At 29.0% G+C, this 22510-nt stretch overlaps 2 protein-coding genes across 2 annotated transcripts; both read left to right on the forward strand.

Moving 5' to 3' along the window:
- The first annotated feature begins 894 nt into the window (after positions 1 to 894).
- LOC114192739 (peroxidase 44-like) lies at positions 895 to 3462 on the forward strand. The gene is made up of 2 exons (XM_028082541.1): positions 895 to 1175; positions 2550 to 3462. Exons 1-2 carry the CDS (start codon positions 975 to 977, stop codon positions 3294 to 3296), a joined length of 948 nt encoding a protein of 315 aa, XP_027938342.1. The 5' UTR covers positions 895 to 974; the 3' UTR covers positions 3297 to 3462.
- A 15553-nt stretch (positions 3463 to 19015) lies between these two features.
- Positions 19016 to 20451, forward strand: LOC114176739 (peroxidase 44-like). The gene is made up of 2 exons (XM_028061876.1): positions 19016 to 19414; positions 19549 to 20451. The coding sequence occupies exons 1-2, from the start codon at positions 19220 to 19222 to the stop codon at positions 20275 to 20277; spliced, it is 924 nt and encodes a 307-aa protein (XP_027917677.1). The 5' UTR covers positions 19016 to 19219; the 3' UTR covers positions 20278 to 20451.
- The last annotated feature ends 2059 nt before the right edge of the window (positions 20452 to 22510 follow it).

Below are 22510 nucleotides of genomic sequence, written 5' to 3' on the forward strand. Positions count from 1 at the left end.
TTGTAACTAAAAAGCAGAAACTAACAGACACGTTAGATGTCTTTGTCGTTGGATTTAATCAAGCGGATTGTTCGAAGATTCAGGTATAGTTGTTAATAAGATACGATATTATAATTAACAATATAGTTTAAACTAACTAAACTAATAAACATTTCATTGTTCCAACATGCAACAACAGCTGGCAAACTACAACACAACACCATTGAAGTTTCATGAGTGTATTCTTGTGTGGTAGTTTCACTCTCTGTTAATGCATATTTTGTTTTTATTTTCCTGTAGTTATCTTATTGGAAGCATACTAAACCCCTCGTAATAAAAAATAAATTGTAATAAGCTACATTCTCAGGGGACACTAAGCATATGCAGTTTCCAATAAATACTCTTTTTATTATTATTATTTTTGTGAATATTGGGTCATGAAGTATTTAAGACAATTAAGAGTGTCACATATTGAAAAATTTACTTTGACTTCTTTCCTTATTACAGAAGGAGTATAGAAAATGTCAAAATTATTTTCTTTTCTTTTATACTACTTTAGTTTTAAGACTATCCTAGTTGCTTCTTATTTTTAAGAAAGTGTTTTGTTTTCTCTTTAGAATTAGAAAGATATATAGGTATCATAATTTGCTTTTCTTTAATGAAACTATAATATTATTGATTTGTACTTATTCTCAGATTTGATTTTAGTTTTAAGTTTTTACGTTATTACTGTTTTTACCTAACCTAAAATAATATAGTAATTTTCTTCTTGATGTTGCATAGTAACATTTAAAGAAATAATATCAATATGATATGAGCCTTATCTTAATTGAATCATTCTAAACGACAAATTCAGTGTTTGAGTGTATTAGCTGCATGCAATGGGTAATAAAAAGTCATAAGGCGGCAATTAATTCGCAGTTACAGTTTCTTCTGTTTCTACATATATATGAAGTCGTCACAAAACTTGAGTGTTGAAATTTGAAGCATCGAAAATGATGAAGATGAATATAATACTGGTCTTGTTTTGCATCATAGTTCCCTTAGCATTTGGGGAGTTGAAGGTTGGATTCTATGATTCTTCGTGCCCAAAAGCAGAGTCCATTGTGAAGAAAGTTGTGCAGAATCGATTCAATCGTGACAACACCATTACTGCAGCTTTGCTTCGCTTGCATTTCCATGACTGTGCTGTCAGAGTAAGATTTTGTGCAGAATCGATTCAATCCCTTTTATCTGTTCATTTTTAATTTCTGTGTCTGATTTTTATACTTTATGGTCATGTCGTTTTTATATATCCAAGCTGATTGTTCGTTTTACTTTCTATTTTAAAATTTCAAGTTTTCATTACTATGAAAAGTAACTTTCCATGTTTTACAGTACATATAACAAATTTATATCTACATTAATGTGTATGATTTTGTTAAGTAAGATTGATTCTCAAACACAGTTTTATAGAAAATAGAGACTTAAGGACGACAAAGAAAAAAAAAATACTAGTTTTATATGTACTTTTTATAAGTATTTTTCATACTAAATACATTGTTCTTAAACAAAATTGAGAATATGTTTGGGTAGTATAAGATTTAGATGAATTTTTCCCTATTGTAGATCTGAAAAGTAATGAATGGAAACTTGATTTTTGGAATGCGTGGGGAAAAGAAAAGAACAGAAAAAGATGGTAATATAAACAATACGTGAAAAACCAAATACAGGGCTGTGTATGAAAAGCAAAATTTTAAAGAAATAATTTATTTTTATGAAAAACTGGAAATGCTTTTAAATAGAATAAGTTGTTTGAATAAAAAAATTTAGAAAAAATTAAAAATATAGAAATTTATAAGAATATTTTGATTTCTCAAAGTTTATTTTTTTTACTTACATTTATACGATTATTTTTCTTTTTAGTGTTAACTACAACTTTTTATAAACACCAATAAAAACATTATTTTTTCATTTCTAATTTCGGTTTATATTAATATCAATTATTTTGAAGTGGATATTATTAAAATTATTCATTTGACATTTTGTCAATAATTATAAATATTTTTCGATTAATGTTTATCTAAGTTTTCTTAAGCGATTTTAGTTAGGCTATTTCTTTTTGGGTAGCAAGTAGTTATTTTTTATCCATGTATAGAACTAAAGTAATCATTTTGTGTTTGATAGTAATTTATATTTTTTATCACAATAAAAAAGTAAAATAATCAATAAATTTAAATTCGCTTGCAAATTTAACAAGTTAACCAATTTAAATTAAATATATTTCAGTTTTCTTAAATTTGTAATTTTTTCTATCTAAAGAAATTGTATAAGTATACAGATTTATATAATTAATTAATTAATTTGTTTTTGTAATATGATAACTTTAACTCATTTTTATGTCACTCTCTCAACATATAACATATTTTTTAACACTATTTTTTTTTTTCTTTTTAACACTTTCTTTTATTTTCTTCCATGTAAATTATATGTTTATGTGGTGTTATTTTCTGCATAACCAAACTATTTGAACCAACAACAATTCACAACTAAAGTAATCAACAAACAGTTTTGTTAATTTGAATGAACAGGGTTGTGATGCATCCATACTCATAAACTCCACAACGTCTAACACAGCAGAGAAAGAAGCAGGCGCAAACGTCGACGTTCGGGGCTTTGACCTAATCGATGAAGTGAAGGAAAACCTGGAATCTGCATGTCCTTCAACAGTGTCATGTGCAGACATCATAACCCTAGCTACACGAACCGCAGTGTCCTTATCTGGAGGACCCAAATACCAAGTTCCCACCGGAAGACGCGATGGATTGGTCTCCAACATCAACGATGTCAAAATTCCAGGACCCTCCAGCCCCGTTTCAATAATCTCTCAATTTTTCAACAAGAATTTGGGCCTCACAACGCAGGAAATGGTGACCCTTTTTGGTGCACACACTGTTGGTGTTGCAAGCTGCGGTTTTTTTGCCGATAGACTCTCGGGTCCTGACCCTACAATGGACCCTGCGTTGAAAGCTAAGTTGGTGAAGCTGTGCAGTGCTAGGGATCGTGACCCTTCTACTCCGTTGGATCAGAACACTTCTCTGGTTGTTGATAACGAGTTCTACCACCAGATTCTTGCCAACAAAGGGGTGCTGCAGATTGATCAGCAGCTTGCCTTGGATAAAAGTACGAAAGGGTTTGTCGCAGATTTGGCTTCTGATGAGGCTAAGTTCCAAAAGAGTTTCGCAAATGCGATGGTGAAGATGGGGAGTGTTGATGTTCTTGTTGGGAGTCAAGGAGAAATTCGCAAGAAATGCTCGGTTTTCAATTCTCGCAGCTAGATTCGTGACTCATTCATTATCTTTGTTTTTGTTCTTTTCTTTTATGATCACTCATGCTAAAATGAAAGGTATAAGTCAACTGTGTTCCACCTAGTTTATTATCATATGAACAATGAATAAGTAGCATTGAAATTATCGGTTTCCAAACTGTCACAAACTTTCACTTTCCAAATACAAAAAATATATTTTCATACTTTTCCCCAAATACAACCACTAATAAACACTTTTATTAATATAATAATAATAATAATAATAAAATATTTAAACTTTTGTATCTACTTTTATATGTTTATTATTATTCTATTAATGAAGGAAGCTATTAAGTACTCTTTGACATATCAAATAGTTGTTCGGGATTTTTTTTTATGGACAAATAATTTTTAATTAAATATCAAAGAGTTAATACCCGAACTTTAATATTTTACATTACATCTCCATTAATGCGAAAGACTTTACACAATACCTTACACACATACAAATAATTTTAATTTGTTATTAATTAGAAATTTGGTTGATACGATTGATGTAAAAGGTTTATTTTATATTAGCCCATTAATTTCTGTAGTTAGCTTGTGTACAAGTTTTTTATTATGCATATATGCATTATTGTAGCGGCTAAAATTTAAGTTAGAGTGAGATCTTAGGAAATATTTTATTCATTATATATCAGAATAAGGATATACTGTGTGTGAAAAAGTAGGAGACCTCTTCTTGAATAAATGTTTTTTCTTTATCTTTTCAGGCTCTGAACATTCAGAACTAAAGTGACTTAACTAGTTGTATCACATAATCTTCTCTTGCACTCATTTTGGTCTTTATAATCAAACTTTCTCCTGTTCTTGAATCTCTATCTTTCTACTTGTTGAGATTTCTACTATATAACTAAGAAAATTTAAACCTAATGAAATTATTTCAATATCCCAACTTATTTTCTTGACAAGTGTTCATTTATTTTTTTGTTTTTTTTGTCATTCTACATGATTTTGCACATCAATTATCCAACCAACTAGTATCAATTCCTTTTTATACTCTATATATTCACTTCATCCTTCTTTTCACCTCCACTAGTGCAGTACCCCCTTTTGGTCCCGATTATTTTCGAGATTCTGCCTCGGTTTAAGAACCGAGGCATATTAAAGCGAGGCCAAAAGACACCCCCTTTTGGCCTCGGTCATTACCCGAAACCATAGATCTCTTTTCTGCCTCGGGTGCAGAAAGACCGAAGCCATAGATTCAATATTTAAAAAAAAAAAAAATTCGCAGCCTCCACGAAACTTCCTCGTGCACCAACCATGGCAGTTCAGGTTCCACCATTGTCGGCAACCACCGCTTCTCCATCTTCTCTGCAACGCACAGCCACCACAGCACCATGCCCCATCAAACCACCATGAGCAAACCACCATTGAACCATCATTTCCACTGCAACGCCGGCGCGAGCTCCACCTTTGCACATTGAACCAGATTCGCGACCACCATGGCAGGGTTATAGGCTTCGGTTCTATTTCAACCGAGGCCTAAAACTGCCCAATATTGCCTCGGTCGAAAAGCAACTGAGGCCAAATGTGTTCTCGCTGACGCCAATTTTAAAATTTTCATTTCTGGACTGCCTAATAGGCTTCAGTTCTTAAGGAATCGAGGCCTAAAGCTGCTTACGGCAACGGTTGTTTGTAGAACCGAAGCAATATAGGTTGCTGAAATTGCAAAATTGTCACCGCCTCCTTATAGGTTTCGGTTCCGCAATAACCGAGGCCTATAAGGCGAGGTAAATTATCAAATCTGCACTAGTGCTCCTTCTTCCATATTCATCTTCTTCCTTCTTGTTTGGAAGTTAGTTCATTCCTTTCTTGGTTGAATGGTTCCTTTTGTTGATGTTTTGATATTCTTTTATTTTTTTCTTCAACCTACTTTAAAGTTTCAACCTTTCTTAATTTTGTTTTGTTGAAAGCTTCAACCTTATGTTTGTTGTTGATTTGATCTTCTTTGTATATATTTATTTTGAACTTGCAAGGTTTCTTATATTTTCTTGGTTTAAAATTACTTCCTTCCTTTTATCATAGTATTTTTCTTACATTTCTGGATTCTTTCTTTTGGTTCAATGTTACTGCAATCAATGTTTCTTGATTTTTTTTGTTGTTCTAAGCTGCAACCTTATATTTAGGGTTGCTTTGTTTTTCTTTGTATATTGTTATTTTGAAGTTTCAACCTTTCTTGATTTTTTTTTGGTTCTATGTTGAAGCTTCAACCTTTGATGATTTTTTTTTCGAAGTTTGTTCTTTTATTAGTTATATAATGTATCTCATGTCTATATATTGCTTTTGCATATGGCTAGGAAACTTAATATGATCAAAGATATTGATGAAAATAGAGAAATATTGAAACTAACCATCAAAATTATCGATCTCTGGGTTATGAGAAACAAGGATTCTTCTAGATCAATAGGGCACATGGAGATGATTCTTATGATCAAAAGGTAACTTATTTGGTCAAAGTTCTTTTTTTTATACCAGGACATAGTATGATAATGATTTTTATGTGTTTTTAAGCTCAGGGTGATGTCACACTTGTAATAACTAAGAAGGAAGATATTGAAATATGGCAGGACAAGCTCACGGAGGGGAGCACTTATATAATGCATAATTTCAAGATCATGAAGAAAAAAATATATCAATTTAGAGTTTGACTACTGTTTAAGTTATTGTTCATTGGAGTCACCTCTATACGGCCACAACCCATTGCAAATGTACCTATGAAGGTTTTCAAGTATCAAATAAATTATTGAGGGGAATTACTCTGCTGATTTGTTGATTGGTTTATATATACTAACTTGCCTTTTTCAATTGCTACCTCTATTTCAATTTTAAATATTTGTTTTGTCTCTGTGAAACTATGATTTCTAAATTTTTAGATTAGATATTTGTTTTGACTTTGTGAAGATGTTATTTGTAAATTGTGTAGATGTAATTGGTGTTGCATACAATGTGAAGGTGCAGAACAATAATGTCACCTTTCAGGACTTGAGGTTTTTGAATTTTTTCATTTGTGTTCTTTAAGTCTTTATTTAAGTCTATAAATTACTAATTTTTTTTTATCTTAAGTAATCATCATGTAGTGATTCAACTATTTCCATCACTTTGTGGGATTCCTATTTCAAAAATTTGTTAGTCATTGGAAGGGAAATGATGAAGACTATTGTGCTATAATTTTGACTCAGACCAGGATCAAGCCTGCATTAGGTGTTATTCTTTTTAACTTTTATTCATCATTACATTTTGTTGATGACTAATGTATTTTCTTTGTATTAGCACAATGGCCAATGTCACGATACATGCATAATTTATTTCCTTCAAATTATAAAGTTTAATATTTGATGGGAACCACGAAATTTTTGATAGTAAATCAATGACTCTTAAAACTTGATGTTTAGTACATTGTCTTTGGGATCAGAGAAGAAGTTCCTCCCCATAAGTAATGAATTCCCCCTTTCAATAAAAAACCCTTCTTCAAAATAAAGAAAGTCTTGTAAAAAAAATCTCAAAAACAATTCACAAAGTTAAAATGGACTTCAATCAATAAATACAAGGAAACAAAAATCTAAGAGCGAGGTATAATTTCCTCACATTGGAATAAGTCAGCAAGGAGATGGAATTCTAGAACTTATAACATTTTGAAGATCTCATTTCACAAGCTACGAAGAGAAACTAAAACATAAGTGAGAAACTTTGTAAAAAAAGATCTGGTTTTCAAATAACCTTAAACAGTAACTTCAAATATATACATCAAAACCCAATACTGAAAAAAGATTTGATTCAAAGATTCAAAAACATTTTTTTTCAAAGATACCAATGATCATGTGTAATCAAAGTGAAAATACAACTTAATGAAAATTTATTCACTTCACATGACCAAAAATCATGACTATAAAAGTCATAGCATCACCAATTGTAATTATCAACAACTTTTACTCTATTATTTACTTTTGAAAAAAAAATATTAACTACAAAAGTCATAACATCACCCATTGCAATCTACAAAGAACAATTTTCTTACTTGTTGAAATACTTGCAAGCCCAAATTTTAATCTTAAGTGAAATAATCTATTCTACATTTTTATTAAACTGCACCAAATAAAAATGGAATATTAGCTGTAAAAATAGCCGAATTCAATTTAGAACAAACTTCAAACTTTAAAAAACAATGAACTAAAAAAGTCTAGCAAAATCCAATAATGACAAAAGATTATATTCAAAGATTCAAAAACAAAATTTTGTTTAAAAGATAGCGATGGTCATGCATCAAAGTGAAAAGACAACTTAATAAAAGTTATTCACTTCACGTGACCAAAAATCATGACTATGTATCTAAGTGTCCAATCTATTAAATTAGTAGTCGTTCATTTACTATTTTCCTATAATTCTTTCATTTATTAAAGTACTTCAATTGCAAATAAACAAAATCCAAATCTTGATAATTGGTTATTGATTTAACAATACTAAATCCAACTAATGTGTATGAAATTCTCCCCATTTAGTGTATTTTTATATTCAAATTTAATCAACCAACACCATCAAAAATATTTGTTAAAAATATTTTAGAAAATAAATAAAAAAAAAATTAATAGTATTTTTAAGAACGAGGGAGAGTAATGATAGCAATTTTGGCCCACCAAGTAACGAAATGGAGCAAGAGACTAGGGTTGAAAATGAGGGAGAGCCCAATACCATGTTGCCCAAGAGAGTGGGTACAACACCTTCTTACCAAGGATTATTTACACTAAAGAAAACCTCCCAATAAAGAACCTTGGGAAAGGATATTATTGTGACGTGTCTTATGATGATAGGTTTTGTTGAGGTATTCCCTTAGTAGTTTCTTTCATTTCCCAAAAATGAAGTTAGTCAATCATTTGCAGCTCATGCTTTATATATATATATATATATATATATATATATATATATATATATATATATATATATATATATATATATATATATATATGTTGGTGCCAATAGAAAAGAAGTTAGTATCATCTTTTTCTTGATCTTTTCTTAGGAGGCAATGTTGACATCGAGTCAAGGTTTTCTCTCGCTTTTATTATTGGTTCAACTCTTTGAAAAGACTAATATATACCCAAAGAGTAATATGTGTAAAACTAATTGAAGGACAAGCTCGCTCGAAAAGGATAAAGATAGGATTGTATGTGATAGTTAAAACCTTTTTATCTTTCAATTGTAGAGCACCAAATAACTTATATGGGAGTGAATAGGATTGTATTAAAATACAACAAATGTGTTTGGTTAGTGTGTATGCTTTATAGTTCTCTATCAATCTAAACTCTCTCTTATAACATCTATTTTTAATAAATTGTATTATTTATTTTAAATAAAACATTTAGAAAATATTCTATTTTTACTACTATTTTGTATTTTATTATGATATAATTTAAAATGTATATAACATCATGATATAGTTTTTACTTATTGAAAATAACAATAAGAACAAAATAAAACAAATAATATATATATATATATATATATATATATATATATATTAATATTAGGTAAAAATATATTAATTAAAATATTATAAAATAGGTGTGTGTAAAAAAATTGAAGAATCTTCTAAAAGAGATTATATATATATATATATATATATATATATAAAAGAAAAAAAAGAATAAGACAAGATCATGAGAAAAGATAAGAAGGAAAAAAAAAAGAAAAAATAACTAAAGAGATAAACATTAATGAAAGCAATGATGATTTGAAATGAAGGTTACCTGAGAAAAACTGAGAAGGAAAGAAAGAAATGAGAGAGAGAGAAAGAAAGGAGGAAGATGGACAAAGAAAAGGAGAGAGAGAAAGAGAAAGAGAAAAAAAAGAGAGATATAGAAAATAGAGAGAAAAAGTTTAGAGCAAAGATTCAAATAGATCGTAATCCTCTACAACTATTATTAGTGTGCTCTTCAATCAATAAGGTAAGGGGGAGTGAGGTTAAACTCTTTTTATATTAATCTTGATAAACTCATTGGTTTTATATTAATCTTTTATTTATTTATTTTAACTCATATATTATTTTATTTACTTTCATTTAACTTATTTTCATTTATTATCTTCTTATATTTATTTTATTTAATATACAGTTATGCACTGGTCTTGTTTATTTATTTTATTTAATTTATCTCTAGTTATGTATTGGTCCTGTTTATTTATTTTATTTAATCTTCAGTTATGCATTAGTCCTATTTATTTATTTTATTTTATTTATCTCTAGTTATGTACTGATCCTGTTTATTTAATTTGTTTTATTTAATCTCCAGTTATGTACCGGTCCTATTTATTTATTTTATTTAACTTATCTCCAGTTATGCACTGGTCCTAATTATCTATTTTATTTAATCTTCAGTTATGTACTAGTCCTATTTATTTATTTTATTTTATTTATCTCTAGTTATGCACTCATCCTATTTATTTTATCTCTAGTTATGCACTAGTCTTATTTATTTATTTTATTTAGTGTCCAATTATGTATTGGTCTTGTTAATTTATTTCAATTAATATATCCCTAATTACGCACTGGTCGTGTTTAATTTATATTTTTGTTATTATATTTATTTATAACATTCTAATTCTTATCTAGTTATTTATTTAAAGTTCTTGCTTTGATTCTTATTTTATCATTATTTTATTAAAAAAATAATAATAATAATAATGTAAAAGTAAATATTATATTATTCAGTGGTCTTGGATAGAAGAAAATTACATGTACATTTTATTGTTATTTTATATTTTTTATGTATAGTTTATACAATGACATGATTTGATAGTCATCAATTTTATGATCTTTAAAAATGTCGAAGAGTATGCCAATTAAGTTTGGTTTCAATAAGTTGAGATTAAACCAATGTTAGAGTGTTTGTGTTTGGGAAGTCACTGTTTGGTATACTGCGGGATGAAAAACAGGGACCATGGTAGGGTCTAAGGAAGTTTTATCAAGTAGGTGAATATCTGGATAGTTCAGAATAACGTACTGGACTAGGATATTTATAGGCCAAACTTAGGACTATTTGATACCTGCTCGGCATCGCCAAGGTTAGGTAGTGACTTTTGATGTTCATAATGAGAATACTCAATTACCTAATCACTTCTCAAAGTAACTTTTGATGTTCATAATGGATCATCAGAAGTGGAATATAGATCCATATGTCTGGTAAAACGAGATCAAATTTTGTGGTTGTCGGTCCAATTCTAAGCCCCCAGTGTCTGTATTGTTTGTTGAGTTTATTAAGATTGATATTTAAGGCTTATAAAGACCTCACTCTTTTCATATTTTGTCTTTCAATATACCTGTTGCATGAGCAGAAGAGGAACTTGCTCAGTGAGAGTTGTTCGGGATATTATTGGTGGATCTTTTGAAAATTGACTCATGGATAATTTCTATTAATACACTACAAAAAATCGTGTATATAACGACGTTTTTAATATGGCGTTTCTTTGAAAATGTCGCTTTTTGCAGTATAATATAACATTTTTAAAACTGCCATATTTTACATGTAAAATATGGCGTTTTTAACTATCGTATTATCAAATGTCATACTACTACTGAAAATTATGTCATTTAAAAATGTCAGTTTTTAATAAATATTTTTTTTTACTCTAAAATGTTTTCCCGGTTTTTAATGTTAGACCTTTTTTTTTCTTAAATGAATTCCCTCCATTCCCAAAAGCAATATTTTCATTTTCAAAGCCGTTCGTATTGCTCGCCATCACTATTCACAAACACTCCCTCCCAACTATTCGTAGTTGTTCGAATCCTCTTCCGCAAGCGTCTGTTATTGTTCGCAGTCGACCCGATACTTTCGTTCTTGTTCGATTTTCTTCATTTCTTCAACTTCATTGGTTCATTCAAGGTAATGTATTGTGTTAGGGTTTTAGGGTTTTCGTTCTTGTTCGATTTTCTTCATTTCTTCAACTTCATTGGTTCATTCAAGGTAATGTATTGTGTTAGGGTTTTAGGGTTTTGAAGGTCAAAAACCATTATGCTCTGTATTTTAGTTCTCTATTATGGACAAAGTTTAGGGTTTTATGACTTTTACTTTAGATGAATCTTCCTCATATTTTTTAATATTATTTAATTAATTATATGATAATTATAGTTCTGCATTGATGAAATTGAATGTTACGTTAATTGGACTGTCTTTCGGAAGTAAATCTAACAGCGTTTGGTATCTCACGGAAGTAGAATTAGAAGATATATGTTTCATTAACTTACTTTTGTATTTATGTGAATATAATTTCCACATCGTTTAATACAGGCTATAAAAGATTGATAATAACGAATTTGATTTGGTAAACATTCAACAACACATAATTGAATACACGAGAGTTGGTTTGCCTATAGAAATAAATATATTAGGAAAAAACAAATTATTCCTCATACTGGAGGTGCTATGTCTTTGTCAAGAAGAAGGGATCATTTGGTAATTTTTTACTTATTCAATTCTTAATAATGATATTCATATTGGTTATGCAATGATTTCTTTAGCTTATAATTTTTTTCTTGGAATACATAGAAAATAGAGACCGGTAGAAGTATTGGTAGAGCTGAAATGTGGAAGATAACTCATAAGAGAAAAAATGGCACATACGTGAATGACGAGGCTATGGAGATTGGGGTAAGTTTATTCAGTGAATTGAGTTATGCAATTTTTGTGTATAAGTTTTTTATGTCTTATATATAAAAGGTGTTGTTTGGTCTATTTTAAAAATTGGTTCACTGCATATATGGTTTTGAAACCATATAAATTACATTGTTTTGAAACCATGAATACTTCGTAGTAAAAGAGTTAAAGTACAGCAGGGAATATAAACATGACTTGGCTGCCTCCTAACGAAGTGAGTATTCATGACTTCGTAGTATTCATGCATTATATATGGTTTGTTCTATTGCTGAATTTTGTTCAATGCATTATATATGCTTTGTTCACTGCTGGAATCTTGTTAACTACACTATATAAGGTCTGCTGTGCTGCTGGAATTTTTCACTACTTTATATATACTCTGTTTTTTCTGCTGGAATCTTAATCACTACATTCCACCACAATCAATTAATTGTTGGAATATTGTTCACTACTAGAATCTTTAATTTATTAGGCAACTACATTGGTGGTAGAATGGACCACTAGTTCTTTACGGTCTAGGTTGATCACACAATTTAATTTTTTAAAACAGCGCTCTCAACATAATTATGTTGTAGTTGTAATGTCTCAAATCAATTAATGCTTAATGTTAACTTGTATAATATAGATCTAGATACACTTGTAGATCTGCATATTTATCAGAATTTTTAGAAATCAGCATGCAATTTTAAATTTATCTATATGAAAAACTTAGAATGGTAAGAGTATTTCTATTAACCACGTCAGAATATGGGTCACGACTTTAACAAAACTTGACATATATGAAGAAAAATCTTATTTTCTTAATAAGTAGGAAATTTATGAAATGGTGATGTTTGTCTTTTTTATGCAGGAAAAAATTGATGATTTGATGTTGAAAAATCCAGAAATTGCATCAGATATATCTCCAAATGATCTGGTTGGTGTTATATTTGGAAAAGAATATCCAGGCCGGGTTAGAGGTCTTTCTTTTGGAGCTTGTCCTACACTTGCTTTCAAGCAATGCCCAACTGCAAGATTAAATGGAATCAACTTTGCTTCCTCTAGTGGAACTTCATCAAATATGGATGACAAGTTTGTAAAGATGGAAAGTGAGCTTGCAACTGTTAAGAATCAAATGAAGCAAATGCAAAAAGTGCTTGCCTACGTTGCTTCCAGAGAATATATTCTTGAACCTCTTGCTGCAATGGTTGCTGCTTTGGTACATCCGTCTAGTAACGAGGTATTATAATTTACTTAAGAAAATTAATTAATTTTATTGTATTTCTATTTTAAAATTATTCAATTACTTATATTTCTTATTCATTGAATGCACAGGATGTTCAAAGTGGTGCACCGTCTCCAAATGATGTAGTACGATCAAGTGGTGGAAGCGAAACAAATTAGGATTAGGTTTAAAAGTATAATTGTATTCCGATTTCAAAATGACTTTTAGTATTGTCTATTTTATGTTTGGATCTTTTAACTCTTCAACACTTTGAAATTGTTTCATGATCAATGAAATTTCTTCTTTTGTTCATTTTATTTGTATTCTAACATATTTTTTTATAGAGTTTTATAATTTTTTTTTCATAATTTAACTTGTCATTATTAAAGAAAAAATATGTTGAATTATAAAATTATAAATATAGGTGGATAATAATAATAATAAAACATTATTGAAATATGAAAATATAAATATAAATGAATAATAATAATAATACAATATTACTGAATTATGAAATTATAAATATAGTGGATAATAATAAATAATAAAATATTTTATTAATTTTTTTTATAATTTATTATAGTGACATTTATAAATGTCGTAATATAATTTGAATTATGACATTTTCAAGTGTCGCTATTTTCATTGAATTTATTTTCCTGGAAGTGAATAACATCATTTTTAATTGTCGTTATTTACCTCTTTAAAATGCCACTTTATACAATGTATAAAGTGACATTTGTAGCGGCATTTGACATGAAAACGCCATATTATATTTTGTGGCGGCAGAAATTACGACATTTTCAAAAAGCGTCGCGCGCGTAAATAATGACGTTTGAAAACGTTGTGATATACAAAAATAAACGCCACAACTTACATGATTTTTTGTAGTGATATCTTTAGGAGATATTAAAAATATAGATAATCTTCTATTCTGATGTAAGACTCTTAATATTATACAAATATATATTTTTGTAATATTTCATGAACAATTACAAAGATGTAAACTATATATATATATATATATATATATATATATATATATGAATATGAATATGAAGTTATATTATTATTAATGTTCTCTCAAGGAAAATCTTATGGTAAAAAAATTAATTTCATATCTTTTTATCAAATAATAATTATTTAATATAGTATAGTCGGGGCGTCACATCTCCTATACACACTTCACTTTTAGTTTTTTTTATATTCTTTGTTTCCCATTGGAAGTCCGACAGTAATTAGTGATAATGCCAATTTACAATATTTATAGTAGGTGAAAACCTCACCTTACAAGTCAGTTTTGTAGGGTTGAATTACACTTAAAGTCTACCTCTTAACATGGTATCAAAGCTATAGGAGCTCTGGGCCACTTTTATTTTCCGTTTGCACATCACTATCTTTAGTAATCTCTCTCTCAATGTTTCCCCGTGGCAACCCACTCTAGATGACCTCACAAGTCCTCTTTCTCATTTTCTTCCTCTTGTTCAAAAATGAAGTTTATTAATTGATATAGAATTAGAATCATGGTTAAAGCTTATCCTAACAAGATTTGTTCTTCGTTCGACCTATTGTGCAACTTGCTATATTAGGAATTTTGTTGTTTGTTGAGCTTATATTCCATCTGCTATCAGACCACCCATTAATGTCTAGTCTCACGCTCGAGATATATATGCTTCAGCGTGAGGGGATTGTTGGAACTCCCACATTGACGATAAGGCAAGTTTACAGTATATAATTGGATGTAAACCTCAACTTAGAAAACAGTTTCATTACTAAAAAAACTTATATTTCCTGCCAATTTTGTTTTGAATTTTTTTTTGTAAGAAATACTTATAAATTTTGTTATGAAAAAAAAATTTGCAGGAAATTGCTGCCAATTTTTTTGCAAAATATTTTGTATAAAACACTTTTCGCAACAAATTTTGTAGGAAATACTTGCGAATTTTATAATTTTGTAGGAAATAATTATCCACGAAGGAATTACCTGCCAATTAAAATTCTTAGAAAAAATAGTAAGAAAAAATCTTTTCTTTCAAATTCTTTTAACAAATTTGCAAGAAAATTTCCATGTAATATGAGAAACTTTAGTAATGTTTATAGGATAGAGTTAAACTTAAAGTACACTTAATAATTTTTTTCTATTTTCTGTAAAAAGTTAGAGTAGTCATATATTATCCCTCTTTATTATTAATATATTTTTTATTATTGATAAAAAAAATCTATAAAAAGAAATTATTTTTAGGTTATATATAAGAAATCTGCTTCCTAATAAAAGTTGGACAAGTGGAAGACACAGTGAAAAAAATGCATGCTTTGATATTTTGAACTATATTTACTACTTGCTAATGGATGTATATATTTACAGCCAAGTTGTCATATTGAAATTTCCAATTTTACACCAGTTTTACCAAATCTTGTACCATTTCATTTTTTTTAACTTTTGGTTTCCAGCACCTTATCGAGTGAAATCTCACAAAATAATAAATTAATTACGGATGAGGAAGTGTACAAGAGAATGAAAACATGTGGGCATGTGGGCATGTGGCCCTTACCACTACTTGCCACAATTTTTTGGCTAATAATCAACGACAAAGAATCACGGATTCACCATGTTTCATACCAAGTTCTTCCCTTCACAAATTTTATATAACATAATTGTAACCAATATCTACAAAGGGTTAAATTATAGATTAGTTCCATTGGATGCTTTTTTTCATTCATACACGTTTCAGCCATATCCATGCATGTATTTGGAATGTTAGGGGCCTTTTTTGTTGGTCAAAACGCGTGGTCCACAAAATCATCACTCTTCTTCCACCAAATAAACAATTTCACGTACTATGCTTAATTTGGCAAGAAACTATAGCCTTCAATTTTGAACTATGTATCTGCAAACATATACATCCGTGTGTGTGCACGCAGCATTTTAATATTTCCTAGTGGCACAACGATACAAAAAAAATGGGTTTCGTCTGTATTATAAAGAAAACGTGTCTGCATAATCTGAGAGAGTTTGTAGAGGATGAAACATAATCGTTTATGCATGATTTTCTATATTTGACCACAACACTAAGAATATATATATATATATATATATATATATATATATATATATATATATATATATATATATATATATATATATATATATATATATATATATATATATATCTTTCACATGCAAAGCAAATTCATCATACCATATGTGCAGCTGGACCCAATATTGTATGCAGAATATTACCCTCATTAGTATCTGACAGATATATATATATAGCTATATATATATATATATATATATTATCTACTTTGCAATTTGTGTTAACATCCGTGAACTAATCCAAAGTCTTACTTGTTTATTAGTTAAAGAAGAGTTTATCTTTAAAAATTGTTAAAATCTACTATATATATAGATGATAACTTAAAATGATTTTGCACCACCTTTTTTATCAATATATTTATAATTAAAAGCCTTATTAAAATGTTATCATTCTAATTAAAGCATGTGGTTTAGCATTATATTCTTTTTTTATTCACGGGTTCGATTAGTTAAATTCTTGATCTTGTTTTTTGTTAGTGAATTGTGGATCTCACTTAGCCACGAACTTTAAATATCACATTATGCAGCTTATAAAACAATCACACTGCTTTGAACATTGTTTAGTTTGTCGTTAACATTATGTGACAGTACAAGACTGCCATGTTTTAGTTTAAGTTGGTTATTGGCTTGTCTGAGAGATTCCTAAGTAATAGTAACGTGTTTTATATTCTTTTTAAAGAATAATTTTTGTTTAAATTGATCATAGTTAATACTGCTAATATTTTAAACTTATTGTTGACCTAATTGAAATTAGTCTTTAATAGTCTTTTTTTTTTCTCTTGCCTTTTATGAATTTCAAGATCATGATTTTTCGAATTCTTTTTTCTTAAACTTTTTCTGAGAGTTGCAAGGACATCTATTTGTATTTTTCTTTTCTTATAACAACGACTTTTCTAATCAATATATTTGTGTTAATTATCTTTTTTTTCATCAACCTGGCAGATCAACGAAAAACACACTACAATAAAGATAGAATATCAAACATATAATTTTGACTCTTTCTTTATTGTTTATAATTACCCCAAGGTTGGACCCCGATAACAAGCATAAAAAATAGCGTCAATACATTAGAATCAACACCAATAAAAATGATCAAAGTTCATTCCACGGATTAGCTACATTCTTTTATTTATTTCTTCTTTATTCATTATTCAGTACACTACAACAATTTATAGTTTAGACCTCACTAAAATAGACAACGGCTAAATAAATGTAGCCTAAACATATAATAAACAACATTTTTATAAATGATGTATAAATATCATGAAAGTCCATGATTACATAATTGTTGCTTTAAACTATGTGGGCAAAACTAGTAAAAAATGTGGTCTAAAAACATAGGTAAGGTATAAAATCAACATGTAAAATTGTTGTTTATTCTGAGAATTTTAAGTAATGATTTTAAAAATATTGTCATACTAAAAACCGTTGTCTATTACCTATAGCTACACTCACCTATACCACGCCTAAAAAATTGTGGTCTAATCTTTAGACCACGGTTTTTATAATTTATATCATAATTTTGTCTAAAGTGATTTTTGTTGTAGTGGTAGTTTCTCTACAATATATTTACTTCAACATACACTACAAGAAAATGCTTCATTACTAACCAATTTTAGTGACCAAAAGTTGTTAGTTACTATAATTACTAATTTATATATAAGTTTACAAAGTAAAAAAATTATTGGTTACTAAAATAGTTACTATTATGAATAAAAAATTATAATTGGTCATTAAATTGGTTTTTAAAATTAGCTACCATAGTTTTGGCTACCAAAGAAAACTGGTCACTAAAAATTAGCTATCTAAGTTTTGGCTACCAAAATAACTTAGTTACTAAATTGCTCTCTAATTAATTAGTGACAAATTTAGTGACCAATTATAATTTTTTATTTATATTAGTGACTATTTTAGTAACCAATAAATTTTAATTTTGTAAATTGGTATCTAAATTGGTCAATATAGTGACTAACAACTTTTAGTCACTAAAATTGGTTACTAATAAGACATTTTCTTGTAATGATAGTTAAACTTCTGATCTAATTGTTGTTTTATTTCATTAATTAAATATTGATTTAAATAGCTGTAAGTTAGTCATCAATTAAGAAAAGTTTTCTTCTACAGATATAGACAAAGTTCTTTTGTGTAACGTTGAAGATTCTTATTCTCCTTATGAGAGACATTCCTCCAGTAAAATTTGAGAACCACATCCATAAACCATTTCAATTTAAACCACTAATGACTCATAAAAAAGTACATTGGCATATCTCTTGTCTTTCATTATGCACGTACTTCAAAACAGTAATATATATATATATATATATATATATATATATATATATATATATAATTACTTTTATGATACTAAATATAAAATATGTTAATATTCATTATTTTGAAGTGATTATTTACCAACTATTTACATTTTAATAAATGTAGGATAATGAAATTTGATTTTGAAAAGACGCAATCCCTTACTAAAAAAATGACTTAGTTTTAGTATAAAATGGTGATTGAGAAAAAACGATGATGTGAAAACTATGAAAATTGAAAAAACAAATGTGTGGTTCATAACATATATGCATCACAAATTGCACATGTTGTTGAGCATAAATTTAAATAACATTTCTAAGTGCAATATTCAAAACCGCGTCTATATCCCAGTTGGCAGAACCATGAAACCTTTAAAAAGTTTTGTTCTTTTCTAACTTTATTTTCATCTAAACAAGTACCACGTAACTAAGCTCATCTTTTTACAGTACCGGCACGGTTTTTCAAAGATTCATTCCCAAATCCATGTGCCCTTTGTCACAAAACAAAAGAACAAAAAGCTATTATCACAACATCGACTCGTGAACCTTTTCCAGTGCCCAAACTATATATATACACACATAAGCGTTTTCAGTTTCTATGACTCAGCACGAACACTAACAACAACTAACACAAAAATGAAGTACCTCATAACCATTGTGATGTTGTTTGTGTTTCCCTTTGCATTTGGTGATCTGAGAGTTGGGTTCTATGGGTCTAGCTGCCCCAAAGCAGAGGAAAACGTTCGACAAATTGTTCAAAGAAGATTCAACCGTGACCGATCCATTACTGCAGCCTTGCTTCGCATGCACTTCCATGATTGCTTTGTCAGAGTAAGACCAAACTAAACCCAACCACTTTCATCTTCACATTTACAACTACTTCAAACATCATATTGCTTTAGCTTTTACAACATAAACAACGTAAGATTTTACAAATGTAGTGCTTTTTTTTTTGTGTGTTTCAGGGGTGTGACGCGTCTATATTAATAGATTCAACCAAGGGCAACCAATCTGAGAAAGCCTCAGGGGCAAACGGCACCGTTCGGGGGTTCGAGCTGATAGACGAAATAAAAAAGGAGTTGGAGACAACGTGCCCTTCAACGGTTTCATGCGCGGATATAATAACCCTGGCCACACGTGATTCCGTGGCCATGGCAGGTGGGCCCCGATACGACGTCGCAACGGGAAGGCGTGACGGCCTCGTGTCGAGAGCCTCTGACGTGGCGCTTCCTGGGCCAGGTTCCACTGTGGCGGGTGCGCAGCGAGCGTTCGCCGCAAACGGCTTGTCGTTGGATGAAATGGTGACGCTGTTGGGAGCGCACACTATCGGTGTGGCGCACTGTAGTTTCTTTCGTAACAGGCTCAACGACCCCAATATGGAGGCTGGTTTGCGGGCCAAGTTGGGCCGGGTTTGCAGGCCCAACGGAGATCCTACAGCTTTTCTGGACCAAAACACGTCGATGGTTTTTGACAATGAATTCTACAATCAAATTATTTTGAAAAAGGGTTTGCTTTTTATTGATCAGCAATTGGCTTTGGACCCTTTGTCGAGTAAGTTGGTGTCGGATTTTGCTGGGAATAGTGCTGCTTTTGCAAGGAGTTTCGTTAATGCTATTGTGAAGATGGGGAACATTAAGGTTTTGGTGGGGACTGATGGAGAAATTAGGAAAAATTGTAGGGTTTTTAACAAATGAGAATTTGTGCCTCTCTTTCTCATTAATTGTGTTTCAATTCATTGGTTCAGTAACGATTTCATTGCAGTATAATGCATTATTGTAACTTCTTCATTTTGGTAGAGGATTAATACATATGTTTGAATTAATAAGATTGGTCACCACCATGAGTAACATTTTTTTTCTTTTTTCAAATGTTTAATATATATTTGCACCTTGAAGTCAATAGTATTTATTAAACTAGAAGAACTCTTTAGTAGATCTAAATATTTTATAGATTATATAATTATTCTATTTACCAAATGCAAATTTAAGTATATTACACACTTTTACCTTTGTATTTCACAGTTATTTTATACTTGTACTGTATGGCCTATATCGCCATCAATAGCCCGACCATTGGTCAGGCGGCCTAAGGATAAGCGGCCGCAGGCCGCCGTTACAGGTAGATGATTTCTTGGGTTATTAATGTGACAATCTCTTCGGAGTGCTTTAAGGGAGCTCGCGACTAGGGATGGCAACGGGGCGGGGCGGGTACGGGTATCATGATCCCATCCCCATCTCCATAATAAAAATTCATCCCTATCCCCATCCCCAAACCCAACGGGTATACAACTTTTGACCCATCCCCATCCCCACCGGGTAACGGGTATTTTCTTATACCCATACCCATACCCATTTTTTTATTGTTCCATATATCAATTAAATATTTTTTATAAAAAAAATTTAAAAATCACACCAACGGAATCATGATACTATCAAAATATTCAATATTAAAATAACATACTCTTTTTGATTTTCATGATGTCAAATATTAAGAAAAATATTATAATAGTATAAATCTCAAATTAAAGTATCAAATAACAACTAAATAAAATTCAAATAATTATATAAAAGCTAAAAAATTACACATTACTAAAATTTTATAATAACCAAAATATTTATTAATTTTACAAATGATCAGTGGTTTCATTTGCATTCGATCCACCTACACATAGAAAAAAAATGAAAAATTAGATATGATATAATAATTGAAATTGAAAATTTTAATTACTAGAATATAATGTACCTTCTTCATCAGATTCATTTTCACTCATGAGAACATCTTTTCCTTTTAATTTTTTAACACCTACAAACACCAAATGTAGAATATTAGATGAGAATTCACAAAAAATACAAACAAAAAATATTAATAAATTTGAGTAACTTACCTAGATGGTTTGAGTTCCATATCCAACTTCTTGTACACATCAAAGCCTCTATAGTAAATAATTAAACATTATCATGAAACAAAAAATAAATAATAAATAAAATTATCATAAAGGAGTAAAGATAATTAAATGTGTGACCCAAATTTGAGAATATCCATTTGAACATAACATAACGGAAAAAAAAATGTATAATTAAGATTATGATAAAAGGAAAAGTACCTTGAAGATCTGCTTAAACCTTAAAGAACAAGCCAAACAATTAAAAGAGAGTAAAAAGTGTATAACCAAAGTAACAAAAAGAAGAGCTACAAAATAAGAGTCAAACATTTTCATGAAAATAAATAAATAAATAAAGATAATCAAATGTGTAACCTAAAAATTATTTCATAGAATGAAATTGAGGAACACCTATTTGAACATAACCATGTACAGAGAGTAAAAATTATGTAATAAGAAGAAGAAAAATTACCTTCAAAATTAAATCTTGAAAAACAAACCAGACAATTGAGAGAGTAAACAAAGTGTATAACAAAAAACAAAGAGAATGAGAAATATGTTATATATATATATATATATATATATATATATATATATATATATATATATTATATTATATTATATTATATATTATATTACTATGTATATATATATTATATGTGTGGATATCTTATGTTTATATATATATATATATATATATATATATATATATATAATTATTTATATATATTATATTATATTATATATTATATTATTATTACTATGTATATATATTATATGTGTGGATATCTTATGTTTATATATATATATATATATATATATATATATATATATATATATTTTATAGATATATATTTATTTTAAGTATATATTATATTATATTATATAATAATATAAATATAATAATATATATTATATTATTATGTATATATATTATATGTATATGCGTAGATATTTTATGCTTTTATATATATATATATATATATATATATATATATATATATATATATATATATATATTTCTTTTAAATTTTTATAAATTTGTC

The sequence above is a fragment of the Vigna unguiculata genome, chromosome 1, assembly GCF_004118075.2.
Source record: "Vigna unguiculata cultivar IT97K-499-35 chromosome 1, ASM411807v1, whole genome shotgun sequence".
In the NCBI taxonomy this organism is placed as follows: domain Eukaryota; kingdom Viridiplantae; phylum Streptophyta; class Magnoliopsida; order Fabales; family Fabaceae; genus Vigna; species Vigna unguiculata.

Coding starts and splice junctions, on each gene's coding strand:
- LOC114192739 (XM_028082541.1), top strand. CDS start 975: ATGATGAAGATGAATATAATACTGGTCTTGTTTTGCATCATAGTTCCC. Junction 1,176..2,549: donor TCCATGACTGTGCTGTCAGA/GTAAGATTTTGT, acceptor TTGAATGAACAG/GGTTGTGATGCATCCATACT.
- LOC114176739 (XM_028061876.1), top strand. CDS start 19,220: ATGAAGTACCTCATAACCATTGTGATGTTGTTTGTGTTTCCCTTTGCA. Junction 19,415..19,548: donor TCCATGATTGCTTTGTCAGA/GTAAGACCAAAC, acceptor TGTGTGTTTCAG/GGGTGTGACGCGTCTATATT.